This window comes from Pimephales promelas, chromosome 15 (assembly GCF_988280905.1).
Source record: "Pimephales promelas chromosome 15, fPimPro1.hap1.1, whole genome shotgun sequence".
Classification (NCBI taxonomy): Eukaryota; Metazoa; Chordata; class Actinopteri; order Cypriniformes; family Leuciscidae; genus Pimephales; species Pimephales promelas.
This window is the reverse complement of record NC_142783.1, coordinates 17,408,896-17,431,639: the sequence shown is the minus strand read 5'-3', so window position 1 is coordinate 17,431,639 and position 22,744 is coordinate 17,408,896. Positions and strand designations below refer to the sequence as shown.

Below are 22,744 nucleotides of genomic sequence, written 5' to 3'. Positions count from 1 at the left end.
TTTCAACACTGACAATAACAAGAAATGTTTCTTTAGCACCAAATCTGTAGCCTATAGAATAATTTCTGAAGGATCATGAGACACTGAAGACTGGAGTAATAATGCTGAAAATACATTACATTTTAAAATATAATAAAATATTTTTTTTTAACCGTACAAACATCAAACTTTTGAATGGTAGCATATATATATATATATATATATATATATATATATATATATATAAAGTTGTAAATCAAAGTAAAGCAGAGTGGTGTAAAACCTTAAATTCCAAGAATCGTACAGTGTGTTTTCTCTAATGTGATCATTGATATGGAGACCTCAGGGATAATAATTCAATATCATACTTGTAATCTAACAGCCACTGGATTACGGATATAATTCAATTCTGAATGAGTCAGGATATGTCCAAAATTGCAAAGTGAGAAAAAGAAACAAAAGACCTTAACAATACATTTAGTCAATGTAATTTAATTTCCTTAGTAAAACAACTCCTGAACTGATGAAGCCCACAGTGTACTTTGATTCAAAAGTAGGTCTTAAAAACAGTATGTACTACAGGCAGAAATAATCCAAATGGCAACCTATTACATTGAATGTACTGGTAAATCATGTGTTTTATCAGAACTAGAAGTCTTTGGATCAGTCGGATCAATCATCACTTTCTTAAATGCCAGTGTTTATAATATCAAGACAAAAAAAGATTGTTCCCATCCTTTGCTTTTTTTAAACATCTCTCAATATATATATAAGGTTATGATAAAAAGAAATATCCCTGGTTTTTGATGTCATAAAAGGCTTGTGCTAAACATGGGGGAACATATGAACTCACAAGACCCAAAGCAACAGAAGCCACAAAACAGAAAAGAGTGTACAATTCAGCACCTTTAAAGCTTCATAAACCAGCCGATTCTGTGATTATTACATCCCACATGCTTTGCTGGGAACAACAAAATGATATAAAAATACTCATCAGTAGTATGTGCACTGAGAGCATGTGCAAACGAGAGGCATCTGGAGCTGCAGTTGATGATTAAAGTACACTTCCACAACAATAAAAGATATGAAGCATGAATAATAAATAAATATGTACATTTGAGAAACACGTACAACATAAACTGAAAAGTGTTAAGACTTTGCAAATCATAAGACAATGAACTTCAGTCATTACTGAGGGAAGCTTATAAAACTAAAGTAAACTCTCTTGATAGAGAGCAATATTATTAGTGATTCATGGCATTGAACTTATAAGTCACCATTAAAATGGTTATCAAAGTTTTGCATATTGATAAAAAATACACCAATATGCATTTAAAGTTATACTTCCTATTAGATTTTGGAATCCTACCGCACAACTTGAGCTGAAACTTTGGCGATAATGCATATAATCAGCATCCAAGTTTGCTCAGAGGTGAAAATTTGATAAATATGCAGGTTTCTAACTAATCTTCCCTCAGACATAACCAACATCGCCCTCCGCGATTTGTATCTTGATGAAAAAATAAATATCCCGGTAACACAAGAAAAACGATAGCCAGATTGAAGCAAGACACCGGAGCTGGCCGCAAGTCAAAATCCGTGGAAAAAACAACATCTCGGGAGCCAGGTTGTGGAGCTTTTGGAGTTTGATTAAGGTAACCCAGTGAATGTACTGACAATGCAATAAGAAGAACCTGTAATTCCTTTCATAGGTCAAGATCCTCTGAATTATGGGTCGCTGCCTGTCTGTTCGCACTTACTGGAGGGGAAGAAAATGCTCTGAATGGTTTTTTGCACACAAAAATAGGTTTCAGGGCTTTGACATATGGCTTCAGTGTGGCTGGCCTGAAAAATCGAAGTATTTATTTCTCTAAACGAATGCCACAATGAGTTAAAAACAGACACGAAACCTCACATCAAAATGATACTGAGGTGCATTTCTTTTTTTCTAAAAGCATCAGTGTGTTGTTCAGAGTTTTAAAATAAAGATGATATACCTACGTTTAAAAAAGGTTATATTTATTAAGTGGTTCACTGCCTCCTTTCGAAGAGCAGAAGATGAGCAGTGCACATTTAGTTCAGATAGGAAGTATGTCACTCTTCGTTCTCCTCGTATGTGGTCTCGTCAAAGGGCCGGTCCAATGAGGGAAGAACTTTATGCCGTGAATACTTCAGCTGCAGCAGATCGCCTACTTCACTGATCACATCCAGCGCCTGAAAACAATCAACATGCCTCATTACTTTCATGGTTACACGTGTAAGTCATAACATGCTAATGCTGAGGAACGGCTGCCACCTACCATGCAGTGCTTTAAAAGTTTGTTATAATATAGTGGTGGTGGAGGAGATGCTGGTGGCATTATTTCTAGTTCAAGTTACTATGAAACATCATAAAAGGGAATTATTAAGGAAACCTGTTCATTTTCAAAGAAATATAAGACTGCTTTTGTCTTTTAATCTTATCTTGCACATAACAGCGGGATTTAGCATTCAAGCTACACATAACGCCAAAAACAGCTCACGTTAGCAACAATTGCAAGAGCAAATTTGAATCAGGCATACTAATGGGGTCCAAAGCTGGGACCCATCTCTTTAGTGGGACTCATTTCTTCACCATACCGTCACCAATCTGATGAACCAATGTTCCTTAAGCAACTGGGTGGACTTCTCCAACCATTAGCAGAGTGTCTTTCAGAACGGCCGGCAACAGCGCAGGCTAAGTAATCTGATTACGTAACTCGCGTTACCTCAACACTGTATATTACAGCAAAATTGTTGATACACCTAATTTTGGTGAATATCAATAAAACAAATGAATACTAATATTTGAATTTTTTTAATTAAAAATATTCTTCGGTGTTCATTTAGTCAAAAACTGTACATATCTTTAATCTAGATTACTAATTTTATTTTAGTTTTTACAAAATTTTAAATACTTGCATTAAAATTGTTAAAATACTTGCCAAAAATGTCTGTTTGCTTGAAATATTGGTTAATCTAATAAAAAAAAAGTAGAAAATATAAAATAAAAGAATAAAGGACAAATACATAAATCAAGATAGTAAATATCACCAAATATTTTATCACAATTTTTCCTTTAAAAATGCCCATCCCTAAAACCTTCAAACTTTTGTTATGCACTTCATTCACTTCAATCTTAGTTATTCAGCAATGGAAGAAATGCAAGAAAACATGTCAGAAGGACACTTAAAAATGTGTTGACGTGATAACCGGTCACATCAAAGTACATGGTGTTTTCTTAAGCACGGGGAAGGGGGCTGACGGCCTGTGTGCTTTTCACCATAGTTAAATCAAAGTGTCCTTGGGGAGGCAGATTAAGATGCTCTTTGATCTCCTGCCAGTGCAGACCCCTGTGGCAGGCGCTGCTTATGTAAACCGCCTCCGTCGAGACCTGCGTTAATTTATAGCACAGGACACTTTGAGGAGGAGCCTGGAATTCTTTCGACAGTGATTATTTTCAAACATAAAGGGTGTATCAAGTTTGAGATACTTCATTTCAGAAGATTGATGGACAGGGGTTTGAACTTGACATACAGAGTCTTACAGACGCTTCTGGTCTAATTCCTGTTGAAAGTCATCCTTTCATCCATCTTTTTTGAAATGCAAAGCACATTTCAACCAAACTCACCGTATGGGGCTCTGTACTTTGACTTTAACATCAGTATGTCATCAAAAGCTCAGTTTTTTTTTTTCCATGAAGTCAACATATTCCATTGTAAACACCAAAATATATGGCATGAGAAACAAAGGCCAGTAAAAATGGGTACAATGCTGCTTTGAAGTAAACTAAATTATTGGATGTATTCACTGTGGCGAGAAAATGAGTAGTTACCCTGTCCAGCATTTCCTTGGAGTGGGCCGCAGAGATACAGAAGCGGGCTCTGGACTCTATGATCGGTGTGGCTGGGAAGCCCACCACCACTACTCCAATGTTTCTCTTCAACATCTCCCGACCAAACGCCCTGGAAACACACACACACGGCCTCATCAATTTTCGAGAAGTTCTTTCCAAACTAAGCTTTCCCCTGTTTTTATTCTATTATGAGGGACTATTATGAATCGATTACGAGTGTATTATACATTTGGTTTCATTTGGACATTTATAGACCTGAAATCTTGTTAAACAAGAAATTTGTCATTAATAATATTACTTTAAAGAGATAGTTCACCCACAAATTTATGTCAATTTGTATTCACTCACGTCATTTTAACCAGTAGACTGTTATTTATTCATTTTTTTGGAAATGCAAATAAAGATAAAATAAAATATAAATGAATATAAACTTAAACTAGAAAATCTGCCTTGGAAACCTACTGAAATAAATAAAGTTGAAGTACTAAAATTACATAATGAATCAAATATTAATACTAGGGCTGTCAAACGATTAATCGCAATTAATCGCATCCAAAATAAAAGTTTGTGTTTACATAATATGTGTGGGTGCACTGTGTATAATTATTTTGTATATATATATACACACACATAAATAATATTTTTTTCTTAAATATACATGCATATGTCTAAAATATTTATAATATTTACAAATTATATAAATTATATATAAATCTATATACATGAAAATATTTCTTAAATATATACAAGCATGCGTGTGTGTATATATATATATATATAATAATTATACACAGTGCACCCACATATATTATGTAAACACAAACTTTTATTTTGGATGTGATTAATCGCGGTTAATTGTTTAATATATATATATATATATATATATATATATATATACACACACACATGTATGTATATTTAAGAAAAAAATATTATTATTATTATTTATATATAAAATATTTATATTTACAGATCATATAAATTATATATAGCATATACATGAAAATATTTCTTAAATATATACAAGCATGTGTGTGTATTTATATATATATATAAAATAATTATACACAGTGCGCCCACATAAATTATGTAAACACAAACTTTTATTTCGGATGCGATTAATCGCGATTAATCGTTTAACAGCCCCAATTAATACATAATATAATAGTATATGATACTAAAATAACCTTGAAATTCAAAGTATGAATGCTGAAAAGGATGAACACCATACACTATACAAGTCTTTGGAAGACTGCGGAAGAGACTGAAATTCTAATAATTGACTTTCACATTTAATAATACTTCACTTTTGGCTAGTTCATCACACCAAGCTATCATGAGGCTTTAAAAGACTTGGAATACAGTGCATACGTTTTATAAGTTGTATAGTATATTTTATGAGCTTTTTAAAAGCTATTTAATATGTACTGGCAGTTGGAAATGATTCAAAATGTCTCCTTTTGGGTTTCTTTGAACAAAATACCAACATATGGGTTTGGAACGACGTGAGTGTAAAGGATTGTTTTGTAAACTATTTATTCCTTTAATAGTATATATGATTATACTGAGAGAGGAAAAGACTAACCCGATTTTGGCGGGCATGTAGAGCATCATGGGTACCACAGGTGAGTCATTGTTGCCATAGATGATGAAACCCATCTCCCGCAGTCTCCTACGGAAATAGACTGTGTTTTCAGCCAACCGCTGGATACGAGAGCGGCCTGAAATCAAGAAACGCACCCAAAACATAGGGAAAAAAAGAAAGTGAGATTCTGTCATCTGGCACTCCACATCTTTTTCCACAGCCTTTCATGCGATCAGACAATTAAAATTCACCAAGCCACAAAACTCATTACTTCAGATACTAGGAAAGTCGACCACCTGAGCTATAAACGTTATACTTAAGCCTCCACGATCTTTAGATCTGAAACTGTTCAAGAACAAATATTTAAAACCTGCTGATTTTATACCACATTTTAACGTTCCCCCGCGATATCAAGGCACATGCTACAGTATATGCACACAAAAAGTTTACTATCTATGTTTCCAGAGTGATTTTTATCACAATGTCTAACGCCAGAGAGATTTAAATCAGTTAGCTAAACAGGTCACAAGAGTCTTCAATGCGTGACCGGTGCGGAAGAACACAGTAATGAGAATTATACTGCAAACGGTCTTAGATTATTGTTAGATTATAATCTTAGATAGACTGCAAAGAGGAAAACTAGCGTCTTGATTTTTCAACAGCTCCCACCTGAAGTGGGATGTATGTTCCCTGGGGGAGGATTGCTTAGTGATCCACATCAATGCAGCTCTTAAAACACTTAGTCCATCGCAGTGTTCTGGGAGCCATGCTAAAAGGTCTTACGTTTCTGAAAGCCTCGGTTCTGCTTCGTCAAACATTCCACACGTGCTAAAAGCTTGAACAGAGGAATTTCCTGCTCTGTGACAATGTCTCACCCCAGTGTCATCCAGACGCCAAAAAATCTAGCAATTGTCATTCTTGTCGTGCCTGTAGAGTGACACAACTACAAGGTTGCTGTTATGACTATTCTACTTTTTACTGGGTTTGCAAAACAAGTCATAAAGGAATAAAAAAAATGTCAATATGACAGAGCTATCTGATGAGCCCTTGTGAAAGGAGACTTGACTGACTGTGAAACTGGATTCCTTCCTCAATCCCCCAATGTAAATTGGCCAGTGACAGATAAAGGAAGGTTCCACGAGTCATGACCGGGTCAGCCGCTCTGTGGTAAGGAAATGAAGCCAGGCCAATGTGTAGGATTAACACAATGGAAGCCCAATTTCGTTCCTGGTGAATCTTCTTTTGTGTTTCACAGATAGTTTATTTAATTAATATCATATTTTCATTCATTTCAAAATTTTCGTGTTGTTACAGTTTAAATTAAACACATATTAAATGAATAAAAACATACACCACTGTTCAAAAGTTTAGGGTCAGTTGCTTTCTGCAAGAGTTTAAACAGAAAGGATGTGGTGAATTGACCTAAAGTTGCAGTAAATACATTTCTTAAGTCAAACGATTTCAAAAAAAAAAAAAAAAAAAAAAAGCTGTTTTTTTTATTTTCTGTTCAAAAAAATCCAAAAAGTACCACTCAAAAAATGTTTAACACTGATAATAAGGAATGTTACAAAATGCATATTAGAATGATATATGAAGGATCAGGTGGCACTGAAGACTGGAGTAATGATGCTGAGAATGACTTAGGAATAAATGATATATTTTAAGATACATTGCAATCGAGGCAAATTGAATTAATATTTCAGCAGAACACATAGGAATATGTTTTGAAAAATGTCGGTAGCCAGACAGTTGATGGGCCCATAGTAGGAAAAAAATTATAATATGCAAATCAATGGGGTCCAACTACTGTTTGTATGTTCAGGAGAAAAGAGAAATTCAACAGGTTTGAAACAAATTGAGGATGAGTAAACGATGACAGAAGTGAACTAATCCTTCAAGATATTTTAAAAAATGCAAACAAATATTCAAAACGAAACAATAATTTAAATGAAATGTATATTGTTGTTTTTTTTTTAAAGTGTAATAGTAAAAAGTAGCTGAATCAGGAACCTGATGAGAATAAATCAACCAAGGTTGGAAACAATCAGGAAGACAGAGTTAAATTGTGGCTATTAAGTTTGACAGCCCTAACAATTGAAGATGCAGTGGAGGTTTTAATGAATGGCTAAAGAGGCTAAGCTCAGGTGAACAACTCTATGAAAATGAGCATCTGAAAGCAATAGCCATTAATGGAAGTTCAAGCTGCCCAACATTGGGCCATTGAGATAGCAAGCAAGGGCCGTGGGGCGTTGGGGGAGGGCGAGTGCACCGAGGTGGAGCACGAGTCTCCAAAGTAAATCTTTCTGGGGTACCTTTTCAACAGCTAGTTTCACAACGCACACCCCCGCTAACTCCTTCCAGACCAAGAGCTGGAGGATCTGAAGCGAAAGAGGCAGCGAAAAGGGACCAAAAGAGCTTCCAGATGTGGGGACTGTTTCCCTTTTTTGAAACGCCAGTTCCTTCTCACTTCCTTTTCATCTGAAGGGAGGAGATAAGTAAAAGCACCAGCATGGAGTCGAGAGGCGGCTGACGTGCCGAAAGCCTCCTCGCCCCCTTACGAGGACCTCTCAGGAGAAGGGCAACAGGAAGCACAGCAGATCCTTCCAGGCTCAAATCTGTGGCCTCAATAATTCATGGGTCTATGATGGTGCTCACTAGCTAGCAGCTGTCCCCAAAGTCAGCGGCAGGTTGACATTCACTCAAGTTATTATATTCATAAAATACTATTATTTGCTTTACATCCTCCTTTTCAATTACAATGAAATTTAATGTCCAACAACAAATTATCAACATTATTGTTCCTTTCTTTCTGCTGCACTGCGTTTGATGCGCAATTGCTGCAAAGGAAGTGCCTTGTTGCAAAAATTAAATCGAATTTTTAACATCAACAGGGGAAAACTCCATAGAAATGCCATGTTTTACCATAGAAATGGATTTTTTACTACTTTAAAAAGACAATACACTACCGTACTTGGTACAAAAGAACCACGTTTTTTCTTCGTGTGAACATTTTAATCATCTAAAGAAGCCTTTTCCACTATGAAGAAACTTTTGTGGAATGGAGAAGTTCCATGGATGTTTGTGGACTCATCGATACCAATAAACCTTTATTTTGTAAGAGTGTACAGACAGAGTTTCTGTGTGTGGCGTGCAAAGACCCTATAATAAATTGATAATGAAGTCTGTTGTCAATTATTTGCATTATTCAATTAGATGTAGCAGGTTGGATGCTGGTAGGTCTGTAATACTTGCTCAACAATGGAAGTGTCAAAGAGACAGAAGCACATCATAACATCTGGAACAACAATCCATTACCCTGCTCTAAGAGGGGTGGGTAAACACACTCTTACACCTAAAACATGCGTATCTGCCCTCTCTCAAGCCCAAGTCAACACCTCAAAACAAAGACGAATGTCCAGTGTTTGTCGAGTCCGCCTGTGTGTACAGAGAAGTAATCAGGCTTAACAATGAGATCAGGTATGCCAGTCAACACACACCACGGCAAGATAAAAATGCCAACTTAGGTAACTACTGTGATTTACGAGGCAGAATTTTCTGAATTCTCTCTTTGAGCTCATTTTCTCCTGAGAAGAAACAAGGAATTGCATATTTCTCAACTGCATATGTTTGTGTGGGGACGCCAGGAGTTTTGGATGGTTTGAAAGCCAGATCTGATCGAAAGAAAACTGTATTTCCCCTCGGGCCAGGGACACGTCGGACTGTGAAACCACTAGACTGTGAAAGCATCTGCATCTGTATTAAGGAACAATAAATGAATTGAAAATGTAGCCCAGCCCAGGACAAACTGCCTCAATAAAAAGCAAAATAAAAAATGAATTAACTTGTTTTCAAGTAAAAATATTTCAAAATCGTTAAAACAAGATCAAATTATTTGAGAAGCAACGATGCATGCGATTTTAAGACTTGGAATCGATTAGATAAAATCCAATTACATTGAAAATAAAAGTCTTAATATTGTACACAGTGTTGCTTTACAGCTAAACTGATCTTCTTTTAAAGATTATTAGATACTTTAACTGGAAAATAAGACAATACTCTTTTAAGAATAGGATTTTTGCATTGTGCATGGAGGAATGGACAAATGCAAATGAATAACTAGAACAAATCACCACATTGACTAAAATCAGAGTGAGTAAATCTCCATGTATGACATCCAAAACAAACTGGGCATATGCATGAAGTAGGTGTCAAATTGTCTTCAAGAACTATTGAAACTATTTAATATTACATAAGCTATTAAACTATGTTTGGAATCTTTGTTTTAATAGTAAAAGGGGGGATTAAATGGCACGTTTTGAAAGATAATAACTTGGCAGCCTGGCAGTAAATGATTGCTGGAGGCAATTTGTTCGCACTGAAGTCACTTGTCAGATCAATACAGCGCTGGAGGCTTCAAATCAAACATGACTGCCACTGACTTATGGCTAAAACAGAACAGAACAAGTTTGGCCAGAGTGGGCCACAGAATGAAAGGACCATAGAAAGAGGGAACGAAAAGGTTTCAGTTCCCATGAGGATACACAGGATGTCTCCTAGTTGACCTTTGCTTGATTAGTTTTCTTTGTGCATCAACCCCCAACAAACCCACACAAACAGTCTGATTGTTTGGGTCTTCCTTTGTTCTCACTCTCGCATGCTCCAATATCAGTTAATCTACAATAAATGTCATCGGTTAATCGGTAACCTGTTATTACTGTGTGCACCTAAAAAGCCCCAATCGCATTCAAATAATAATGATTTCTGGATAAATACTGAATTTATGAAATAGAAGGGTGAATAAAGAAAATAAAAAGAGTGATTAAAAAAAAAATCTCTAAAAATGAATAACACATATGAATAATTCTAAAAAGAAAACACCTTACTAATGCCAGAAAGAGCAGGACAATCTCATAAATCAACAGTCTAGAGTTTTTCGCATCAATGTGGGATGCTGGTGAAAGTCAGGAAGTCCATCAGCAGGTGAATAAGAAGAGAAAAGTCACTGGTAGACATCTTCAAGGATGATGGGAACAATAAGTCTTTGTGGGGAGATGAAAATAGCCCTCAGCCAAGCAAAGTTATACTCATATTAGTCATATTGAGCACTTCACCTGGGCCCGAGGCTGTTTGTTGTAGCTGCCGACGTTGATTGAGTGGCAGAGAGGAAAAGAGGCGGTTTGGTGGGTCTAACCATAGGGCCAGATCACACTAGTTACATGGGTAATTGTTAACACATTTCTGAGGTTTAAACTTTGAGCTAAATATTTTACCTGGACGGAGTTTGTGTACAGCTGTTGAACTAATCAGTCTCATTTTATGAGCGCTGGGAAATTGTATGAAGAAAAATCTCACATCGACAGATCTCCCTCTCCCCCACCTCGTCTCACTTCAAAGTGATCTTCGAGAAACACTTATTTCAATTTCTGGGCCAAGTTTATCCAGAGCGCACAGAGCAAACAAACCTAAAGATTGTATTTTCACAGTGAAATAAAACAGTCGATAAAGCAAAGACAAGAACAATGGAGTTGACAAAGTAAAGGGATGCTTTTCAGTCAATGATGTGCAGATGTACTATATATGAGAAGAGGAAATTACATAAGAAGGAGGGCAGGGTATGTGTTTACTAAACTACTGATTGCTAAACCAAAAAAGCAGTAACACTTTATTTTACATTGTCCTTGTTACATAATGTTTACCATAGCAATAACAATAAATTATGCATAATTACATACAACTAACCTTCAACCAAATCCTAATCCTACCCTAGCCCTATAGTAGGTACATGTAGTTAATTAATATATATATACATTGTAACACAGACACATAAAGGTTTACACTTAATTTTAAGGTGTCTTATGATACTGTAATTATACACTTAAAGGGATAGTTCACCCAAAAATGAAAATTCTGTCAGTATTTACTCACCCTCATGTTGTTCCAACCCCGTAAGGCCTTCGTTCATCTACAGAACATGAATTAAGATATTTTTGATGAAATTTGAGAGCTTGATCACTCCTCCATACTAGTCCATAGGCTTCTTGAGGGATTGAAACTTGCCGGCCTTGAAAAGTTATTAAAGACATCTTTAAAATAGTCCAAGTGACTACTGTGGCTCAATGTTAAGTTTAAGATTGAACCACTGTAGTCACTTTGACTAATTTAACAATGTCTTTAATATCTTTTCGAGGCCGGCATGTTTCAATCCCTCAAGAAGCCTATGGAGTAGTATGGAGGAGTGATCCAGCTCTCAGATTTCATCAAAAATATCTTAATTCGTGTTCCGAAGATGAACGAAGGTCTTACACAGTTGGAACAACATGAGGGTGAGTAAATACTGACAGTATTTTGATTTTTGGGTGAACTATCCCTTTAAGTAATGAGTAACAATAATTAACTACATATACTTACTGTGGGATTAGGATTTGGTTAAGGGTTAGTTGCCTGTAATAATGCATAATTTATAGGTATTACTATAGTAATTACATGTAGCAATGACACTGTAAAATAAAATTTTACCAAATAAAGTGTAACCAAAAAAGAGCCTATAGTATCTTGTGAACAGAACAAATGACTCTTGATCTGTAGCGATACAACATTCATGTGATGTCAATATTTGGCATTTTGATTTGTATCTGTGCCACATGAATTAGCTGTTGCAATATGCAAGTTACATTAGTAAAAAAATTAAATAAAAAAAATTCTACCAGGTAAATAAATGTACACATATAAATGACCATCCATAGTAGACCCATGCAAGCTGATTATCTATTTTTGGGTCAATCCTGCCACCTTGTGGTGCACCCAACAACATGGTTGATATTATATACAGAACTTCAAGAGATGACCCAAAAATTAAAAGTATGTCATTATTTACTTAATCCAATGTTCAAACCTGTATGATTGTATTATTTTTTTTTTTTAACTTAAATTTTAGTCCGTTCCTCACATAAAGCTATCTTCATGTGGACCACTTTTATGTCACTTTTATACTGTTCTCCTTTTTAAAGCTAGAAAGCTTCAATTCACATGCATTAACATTAATATGCAAGAAAAGAGGGGGGGGGGGGGGGGATAATGATAGTATTTATTTTTGGGTGCCTCAGATTCATAAAAGAAAGCATGACCAAAGTTAAGAAAGTTTAGTAATGCTCACCTATTGTCATTCCATCCTCTCCCATAATGCACTTCATAGAAGTGATGATTTGCTCCAAGACAGGAGGCGACATGGAGGTGGCGTAAACTGCGCTGTGAGAGTTAGTTCGCAGGTAGTCTATCAAATCCTAAAGGATGAAAAGACGTTTCTGTCAGGGCGTGGCTGTAATGAAGCACATGACAAATGAGTAACGAAAATAATAATAAATTCAACAAGGAGCACACAGGCGAATCACCGGAATAAACCCATTTACCCAACAGCTTTTTTAATTAAAAACGGCGTTAATTTACTTGACAACAGCCTGAAAATTGAATTTTTGAACACTATGACATAATCGTCTCCATGTAAACTACAAAAACGCAAATTTGTGAAAATGGTGATGTCATGTGCATGCGTATTACATGTTTAGTCTATAGGTGCATAGAGTTTCTTTACAAAGTGACATCGCCAACTACTGGCCTGGAAGTATAATACAGTGTTTTTAGTCGTTTTCGTGGATCCCTGTGTACACGAAACATTTTTAGTACATTGCTGATGTGTAAACGCACCTAAAAATACAGTTTCAAAATGCCTAAATATTTTGTAGGCTTTATATATACTGTAAGTTAACGGTCTCTGTCTGTTAAACCTTTTTAATACATAAAATATAAAGGGAGTATATAAACAAGTTGTTGTTTGGGCTTTAGCTATTGGTCAGAAATTGCCTGCAATTACAAATTGGCACTTGAACTTCATACCTTCCTCCCTCCTATGTATCCACCAGATGCACCGAAGCTCTTTGTGAAGGTGCCCATCATGATGTCTACATCTTTGGGGTCCAGTCCAAAATACTCCACCACCCCTCGACCACTCGGTCCTAATGCCCCAATACTATGAGCCTCATCCAGGTAAAGGTATGCCTTGTACTTCTTTTTCAGGGCTATAACTTCTGGCAGTCGTATGATGGAGCCCTCCATACTAAGTAAAGGACCGGTTAGAGTAGATTAAACTTTGAAATGTGTGGCAATTCATTCGATGGTTAAACTGTAAAAAGCGCAGTATTTAGTGTATATGTGAATGTGATAACATGTTCCATACCTGAGAAAACCACAGGAGTACAGAATTGCACATTTTGAATGAGATGAATTCCAGGAAAGTGAGAGTGTTTAATCACCTGTAGATGCCCTCAACAAGAATGAGGATTTTCTTCCAGGGTCGATGTGTTCTGGGCTGGCCATGAACAATGGCATCTCTGAGCAACTTCTCAAGGCTCTGCATATCTGGTGCAAAACAAAGAACATAGGCAGTTAATAGTTGCAATGTAATGATAAATAAACTACAGTTCGGTACAGTACAGTAATGTTGCAAAATATTATTACAATTTAAAATAACTATTTTCTGTTTTTAATACATTTCAAAATGTAGTTCATTCTTGTGAAGTAATTCATTCGAAGCTGAATTTTCAGCAACATTATTCCAGTCTTCAGCGTCACATGAATGTTCAGAAATCCAATATGCTGATTTGGTGCTCAAGAAATATTTCTTATTATTAGCAATGTTAAACAGTTGTGGTGCTTAATATTTTTGTTGAAGTTTATACCTTTTTCAGGATTCTTTGATGAACAGAAAGCAAAAACATTTTTTTTTTTAAACAATGTTATATTCTTTACTGGCATTTTTTATCAATTTAACTGTGTGTGTGTGTGTGTTTGTATATATATATATATATATATAGAGAGAGAGAGAGAGAGAGAGAGAGAGAGAGAGAGAGAGAGAGAGAGAGAGAGAGAGAGAGAGAGAGAGAGAGAAAGAGAGAGAGAGAGAGAGAGAGAGAGATTTCATCTATAGATAGACTATCCATGGTTCTGACATTTGTGCAAGGTGTGTCTTCATAACAAATACAGATTAAAATGGCAGCATATTGGTGGCATAAGCTACTGGTTTCTTTCATCGTTGTGGTTTTCTGGGGTCATAGTGTATTAAAATGTTGCCCGTGTCCTTGGTCATAATTTAAGAAACCACAGCACATAGATGCATTACAAACTTTCAGTGAGAGAACTGCTCAGAGCACTTTAGTAATAAGTGATCAGAGTGCTGCTGACGTTTCCCCAAGCCTCCACAATCTGACTCAAGGGCTTCAAGGATCATTACATACACACCTCAAGTTACTTTATCAGTTTAGAAGCTTATTTATTAATCACTGACAGACAGTCATCTGTCCAAATTGCCTATTTAAATGATTCATTTAAAATAACACAGCCAAACTGTGATTGAGAGCTGACCTTTCCAGTAATAGCATTTGTATTCATAGTGTTTGACTGGACATTAACCAAATTGGCATTTAGAAAAAAAAAAAATCCAAAAACCGTCCAGACTACAAATAAGGAACCTCATTAAACTTTAAGACCTTCAAGATTTTAACATGGGTCAAGGTCTGTTAATCTTCCACTCAAGCAGATGCACTGGAGCTCCACCAAAAGTTCATACTTTACCTTGTACTGTTAACAGCTGAAGTGAGTTTGTGTGTTTGTGTAGATTTGGTAAGATAAGAGTTGTGCCTGTGAGTGTAAACTCACTATTGTGCTTAAAGACCCGGATGGTGGAGCCGGACAGCCGGGCTCCCAGTACCAGAGAGGCATGGTTCAACTCGTCACTTAGAATCAGACATCCCTACAAACAAGAAAAACCGTGTCAGGTCACTGTAAGAAAATAGTCATTGAGTAGATACTTACTTTGTAGTAATATATATATATATATATATATATATATATATATATATATATATATATACACACACACATATCTAGTACAATTTTTGTCACTTACATATTTTCATTACACATTTCACACATAAAAAGCAGTAGAAAAGGTATAAAATCACTAAACTATTTAAAAAAAAAAAAAAGTTATGGAAATGAAGGACACAGGCAACTGTTAAAAAGTTTGGGCCAAAAAGATATTTAAATGTTTTTAGTATCTTATGCTCACCAAGGCTGTGTATATTGGATCAAAAATATAAATCATTCTAATTTGCTGACTTGATGCTCAAGAAACATTTCTTATTATTATTGAAAACAGTGCTGCTTGATATGTTGAAACCTTGACACTTAATTTTCGTGATTCTTTGATGAATAGAAAGTTCGAAAGAACAACATTTGTAACATTGTCTTTACTGTCACTTTTGGTCAATTTAATTCATCCTTGCTTTATGAAAGTATTTATTTCTTTCCAAAAATACAACATAGTTTTAGTAAAAATACTAAAACTAAAGTCCATATTTAATTTTCCCACCAAGCTCACATGACGATGTTTACCTTCTGCTCCTCTCTCCTTCTCTGACTATGTGGTATTTTTCTATTTTCCACTCCCTCATGAAATCGGCTGCTCATGAAACATTTCTTTTTATTATCAATATTAAACAGTTGTGCTGCTTAATTTTTTTATGGAAACCATAATCATTTTTATTTTTAAATTCAGAATTCTTTGATGAACGGTAAATTCAAAAGAACAGCATTTATTTGAAATACAATGCAAGACAATGCAAGTCTTTACAAATCACTTTTGATCACCTTACTCAATAAAAGCTAATTTCTTTTAAGAACAAAAAACAAAACTTACTGGCAACAAATTTTTGAACAGTAGTGTTTATAAAAATATATCAAATTGTTTTTCAAATTAGCTTTTGAAATATCTTTAGACACTTTTTAAGATGCGACTTGAAGCTTTTGAAAAACTATTTCTGTTGCTTCTTTTGTCTTGTTGTTTCATTGCCATTGCTAAATGTGCTAAATCACTAGACCTCTTCTGGCCAGTAACAGGAAGTGAGGTTGGGAAACTCTCTGGTTCACTTTCAGCTAAGCACGTTTCCTGTGGTCATTTTGTGCCTTATCGAGTGCATTCCATTGTGTGAGCTACACAAACTATTTGAGCTGGAAGCATTGGTCTATCTGTACTATTACAGTGATCTCCTCCCATTTCACTAGTGATAAAATGTTACAAACACAATTAAAACAACAAAGGAAAACATTCACACTAGAAACACGTGTATCATTTAAACAAGCGCTGACAGGTCAAGGTGGGATCCGCCTTTGCTGACACTCCTATGATTTTTAGGAGTTGCCTGGATAGATCATCACAGCAACAAATAGGAAGAGAGGAGTTGGCAAACTGGAAAATAGAGAGTGAGGAAAGTAAACAGTCTAGAGCTTCAAACCTTGCCGGCTAGCGCAGGAATGTTCATAGAATTGGTTGCAAAGCCCATGGCGAAAGCCATAGCCGACTCCACTCCCAGAAATGACGCCACTAGTTTCTCCAACTCTTCATGCCTGTCGAGGTTGCCTAAGCAAATCACAGAAATAAATCAGCTAATGCAAGCAAACACTCACGTATTATAAACAGTAGCTAGCTACAAACACCTGTGTATATTTCGAAAGCAAAGTCATCCTAGTAAGCTCCTACTAGATTTAAAGTCAGCATGAAAAAAAAAACAAACAAAACAAATCACCCTATTTTATAAATATGTGATATTGATCTCTCTGGGAACAATTCTTCCATGCATGTTTCATATAGTTTTTTTTTTTTTTTTTTTAAATTGACATTGCAATTTCTTTATCAAAATGTCTAACCTGGATCTTACAGTGAAAACGGGGTGGTGATGGAGCAGTGGATAAGACACATGTGTCCCAAGACACTTAACCCCTAGTTTCTCCAGAAGCGTGCGACCTCTGACATATATAAATATATATATAGCAATTGTAAGTCGCTTAGGATAAAAGCGTCAGCTAAATGAATAAATGTAAATGTAGAGTTTCTCTCTGTTGATGTATGCAGAACTTCAATCATTGGTTCAGCTTAAAACAGCGACCACAATTCAGTCATTCTGCCTCCATCCGATCAACGATCGGTGAACAGAACCAAGCCTCCGACTCCGGCCTACCTTTTTCCGGTAATTAGACTTACGCCACAATACAGAAGAAAAGATTGATCGCTATTTCAGCTTCATTGCGACTTGAACTGTATTAACCCTTTGATGCACAACATGGGTCTAAATAGACCCGACTGAGTTTTCATTTTCTATTAGCTTCGCAAGAAATTTATTTCATCATTCAGTATTCCAGGTATTCCTCAATTAACTTGTTTTAGATCATTACAAATCCTTATTTAAATTTTTCCTTTCTTTCGACTAAAATCGTTTTTTGTGTCACTACCCTTCTAATGCTTCTAATGTTTCTTTGCTGAATATTTGAAAGAAATGTATTTTATCATTTATTAATCCAGGTTTTCCTTAAATATCAGACCCTGACTAAGTTAACAAAAGGGAGGACCGTGCTGAACAGATTTCATGCACAGACTGAGAGTGGTATTTTTCTTTTCATACATTATAGATTCGATATTATCCACCATTTAATCATATTTGTTGGAAAATATGTTAATACAACCAGATTTTCCCATGGAGCGGTGAACAATCTTACAAAAGCAAAAGCTTACAAAAACAGAAAATGATATGTACTCCATAAAACGTGCAGCACACAGATGAACGTTGGAGACCTCGTCCCCTTTTTTGTGTATTCTGTGGGCGGAGATTATTTAAATGAGTAACATTAGGACTCTAGTTGACACATAATAGAACGCCTTTACGAAATCAGGACAATCAATATGACTGTCAACGATGTATAAACCGGAGTCGGACACTGATGAAGGAGAGACTCCGGAAAAAGCAACAACTTTGAGAATGAACCAGTACGTTTCTGAATGGTTATTTGAGTGATTTAATTAGTTGTTGTAGAGTTTTTTCAGCCATTTTGTAGTGATGGATGAGCAACACACACACACAGACACATTTTGAACATGTTGCAACATGTTCACTTATTAGTTGTTGTACAGGTGCTCATGTGGGAAATGTGAGAGGATGCCTAACGAACAAGAAATTTGTTGCATGGAGATAGAAGAGAAGAAGTTGTCGTTTCTGTAAACAAATTTCCTTTATAAAAACCTAACACAGTTTAATATAGTGAAGGTTAGCAGACGGATGAAAACAGCTTGAAGTGAAGCGATAAGCACAGCAATGAAGTTAAAAGAAGTTAGACTTTTTTTTTTACATTTAGATTTAATAATTTAGCAGACGCTTTTATCCAAAGTGACTTACAAATGAGGAGAGCAATAGAAACAGTTTAACTAACAATAGGACAGCATTATGTAAGTGCTATGGCCCTTCTCAGTTTAGTCTAATGCAGTTTTTCTTTTTTTTTAAATAGAAAACCTATTAATAGATCAAGTGTTGCCGAAAAAGATGCGTCTTCAGCGTCTTGAAAACGGAATGAAAATGTATGTTTTATAAAACAAAGACACATTCTGTGTAAATGGTCCCTTAGTGTTTTGGGTGGATTTTAGGTGGTTGCTTACTGGCCGAAGTCTTTTTCTGTAATCTACGCAATTTGAGCTTCAGTAAAGCAATGGTATGTCATTATGTGTCTGTTTAATGCTTAAGGGTTCTGTGCCAGCACCGATAAAAAATACCCACCATTTATGTCCCAATATTTCCTAAAAAGTAACCAACGAGCACTCACCCATTTCCTGTCTGGTGCTGGCCACGCCCACCCCAAATTTCACTGTCACTTCTCCAGCAGCTGTGGCACAAATGCCCCTGTTCTCTGCAAAGCCCAGATAATTATACGAGCCCAGGTTTATCACATTCTTCACCACTCGCCCAGTGTATCTGAAAGAGCACAGTTCAATTGCGTTAAGATTTCTTTTGAGCGAATGCTAGTCCTTGACAACCTCATACTGGATTGTTAGTTTCAATCAGGTTTCATCAGGTTATACTTAAAAGTAGCCTTACTTTCGAAAGTTTATTGTACACGTGACCTTGATATTAGCATCATTAGATTAATGCAGCTCTCATCTTGGGAGGTAAAACAGTCAAGATGTGTTTTGTATGTGTGTGTGTTCAGGTTCAAGACAGCCTACTTACTCAAAGGTCCAGTTGTAATCATTGGAACTCCGCTCAACAAGGTCAAACTTGGCCCCAGGAACACCGCAAATGGGCCTGTTCCAGCTGTCACGAATCCTCATGTATAAATTCCTTGTGTAGAAATTCTCAAAGTCTTGATAAAGTGGAACAAAGCCCTGGGGGGGGGGGGGGGGCAAATTGTTTTTGTTTCACCAACAGAAACAATTCAATATTTCAATATTTTAAGATGAACAACATCCATTAAAATCATGTAGCAAAACAAACTGTAACCTTTCAGTGCCCTAAAGTACTTTACAGGAACGGTAAACTGCACAATATCCTTCCTCTGACAAAATGAACTCTTCCTCTCAAACTTACACCAATAAATTTAGTTTCATTTTATGAATTTTAAACATAATCATTTAAGATAAACTAATCTTTTTTTATTATTGTAATTTACTTTTTAGCAATAAAAGAGTTTCCATCTTCCCATTAAAACGTGTTACTTATTAAAAGTTTGGGATCAGAAAATATAGTCAAAAAATAATATTGCGAAATAATATTAAAATAAAAAAACAGCATCTGTTTAAATATATTTTAAAATGCAATTGAATTTTGAGCATTATTACTCCATTATTCAGTGTCACATGATCAAGAAACCTTATTATGTTTTTTACTGTCACCGATCAATTTAATGAATCTTTTCTGAATGAAAGTATTCATTTATTTTAATAAAAAAAAAACAACTTTTGAACAGTAGTATGTATACATCTACTTTTTCCACCAAGCACACAGACAATGTTTACCTTCTGCTCCTCCCTTTCTCTGGCTATGTGGCATTTTTCTATTTTCCACTCCCTCATGAAATCCCGCAGATATCCAAAGATCGTAAGGATGCCGTAGCCCATGTACGTGAGCACAGCAACCAGCATGGGAGTTTCCTCGAAGGACTCGATGAAAGGCCTGCTGTAAAGTTCTCCATTGCATGCAGCATTGTAAACCTGTAAAGCAGACCCCATCAAAACACTGTAGTAATGATACCATCACATTGGAGTTGTGTAAATTGCCTGTGTAACACAAACGTTTGCAGAACAACGGATACGGATCAGTTTAGTACAGAAACAGTGGCATGCATTTGTAAGACTGCAAGCTTTATTAATGGAATATTGGCAAGTCGGAGTAACTTAAAGTTTCAAAATTTGGTTTCCCATTGTCAAGAACTATGTTACTCATGGTGACCAAATGATCCCATACAAGTCTGTCCAAACAGACCAGCAGGTCATTCAAAACCCTGTGATTTGCAGGCACATGTGACTAGTCATGCCCCATTAACAAATACCATGGAGTCTAGCAACAGTGACATCCACGTGAGTCGCCGCCAGCTCCAAGACAGCAGCCCAACTTTGTATTCAACCACAAGGCTCAAAGTGGTGTCCAGGAAAAAGTGAGCGATAACAGACTTACAAAAGTTAGATCTGTGTGATATACCTTTAAAGGCTATTACTATAAACATTACAATGCAGAGTGAATCAGAGCAAAAGATTTTATAAGACAGATTTAGTTGCCTAAACAAGGGAGATGTGACAATAACAAAGTAGGGGATATCTTGGAATAGATAAAGCTGACCAATCTCCCACTCAAAACACTTATAGGAGGCACATGACGGAAATTCCTAAAGCTTTAACTAGAATCATGAGATGCAAGATATGACACCAAGATCCTGACTTGCCTTCCTCCGTGCTTATAGCATATAACATTAGATCCATTGATTGATTTATTATCAATAAACTTAAATTAAATACACAATATAGATTAAGTAATTATAAAAATAAGATTTGAATATTCATATTTAAATGTATATGTAATATATGTCTGTTACTAAAACCCACTATATACTGTATTTAATGCAAGCTAAATGCAGGGACTAATCAAATCTAGAAGCAGAATTGTATTACTTGTATAGGTCTATATAGGTCATCTATATTCTATAAACCTATATGAAACAAATGGAAATATTCACAAAAACAACATACACATACAGTGTACCCAAGGAGACACATTTATCCAGTAAATAATTACCAAAGCTGGTTTATATTTGTAGACTTAAGAACAAAAAAAGACATCCATATCTTGGCTTGTCTCTGTCAGTGGATTTGACTTACAAATGCAAAGACAACATGAGGTTGCAAAATAACTTTCTGGTTCAACAGTTTTCACTTGGCAGTCTCACGTAGAGATGTTTCAGATGTTAAGATGCCCAGGACTCATAAAAAGGTTTTATGGAGAGAAAGTCTACATCTCTTCTGGCTGTCAAACTTTACTTTTCCACATGTGATCATGTCATAAACAGTGAAACTGCACGTCATGCACTAACTGAACACTACCCAGGCAGAAGAGCTGTTGTGTTGCCATGCATCATCATCAGCAACAAAATGCACTTGTAGATATGAAATATTAGACATGCATGATTCGAAGCTCTCAATGCATGATGTGGCCTCACCTTCTCCTGCTTTTGATACTGATGATGGTGATGATGGTTCTTCACCATGCCATTTCTTCCTGGTTTCACACCATTCGCTGCATGACAATCCTCTTTTTTATTCCCCGCGCTCTCCGTCATCCTTATCCAAGACTAAACACATACGATAAAATGCATGAAAACGGAAGATGGTAATGTGTCGGTGATCAGGGAGATGCGCGTCTCCTCTACGCTACCCCGAGACCCACAAGAGGGAAACCTGAAATTCCAGCCTCCGCATACCGGAAATCAACACCCCGTTAGTCGCGCCCAGCCAATCAGAACGCAGAGTTGAGATATTGGGCGTGGTTTGTGTTGCAACGGGCGCGTCCCTTCACGAATGAACTCGAGTAACCTCTGTGTGTTTCACCTGTGTTTCCCTGCTGCATAACTCAAATACTTGTATGATGCTTGCGGTTGTTAATGAAATCAGATCAACTTTAAAATGTGAACAAGTTTGGATTCCGTAAACACGCGAAGGAGGAAGCAGAATGACAAGATTAAGACGTAAAATGCATTTCCTCTATTCAGATACACTTTTATAAATGGCATTCCCAATATGAGTTCAGTTAAGGTGAATAGATGAACACCAGCACGTATGTTTTTTTATACGGTGTATTTTATCAACAATATTAGCTATTAGATCCATTTAAGAATGTTAAAATCTGTATAAAATATAGATTTATATACATGTAGCCTAATATTAT

General features: G+C 36.0%; 1 protein-coding gene across 1 annotated transcript; it reads right to left on the bottom strand.

Moving 5' to 3' along the window:
- Positions 1-539: 539 nt before the first annotated feature.
- On the bottom strand, positions 540-22,272 carry sptlc2a (serine palmitoyltransferase, long chain base subunit 2a). Its single transcript, XM_039671129.2, has 12 exons — positions 22,020-22,272; positions 20,326-20,520; positions 19,541-19,695; positions 19,137-19,285; positions 16,784-16,908; positions 15,147-15,240; positions 13,745-13,850; positions 13,329-13,548; positions 12,592-12,718; positions 5,439-5,574; positions 3,833-3,962; positions 540-2,193 (listed from the first exon to the last, which is right to left on the bottom strand). Exons 1-12 carry the CDS (start codon positions 22,137-22,139, stop codon positions 2,074-2,076), a joined length of 1,677 nt encoding a protein of 558 aa, XP_039527063.2. The 5' UTR covers positions 22,140-22,272; the 3' UTR covers positions 540-2,073.
- Positions 22,273-22,744: the final 472 nt, after the last annotated feature.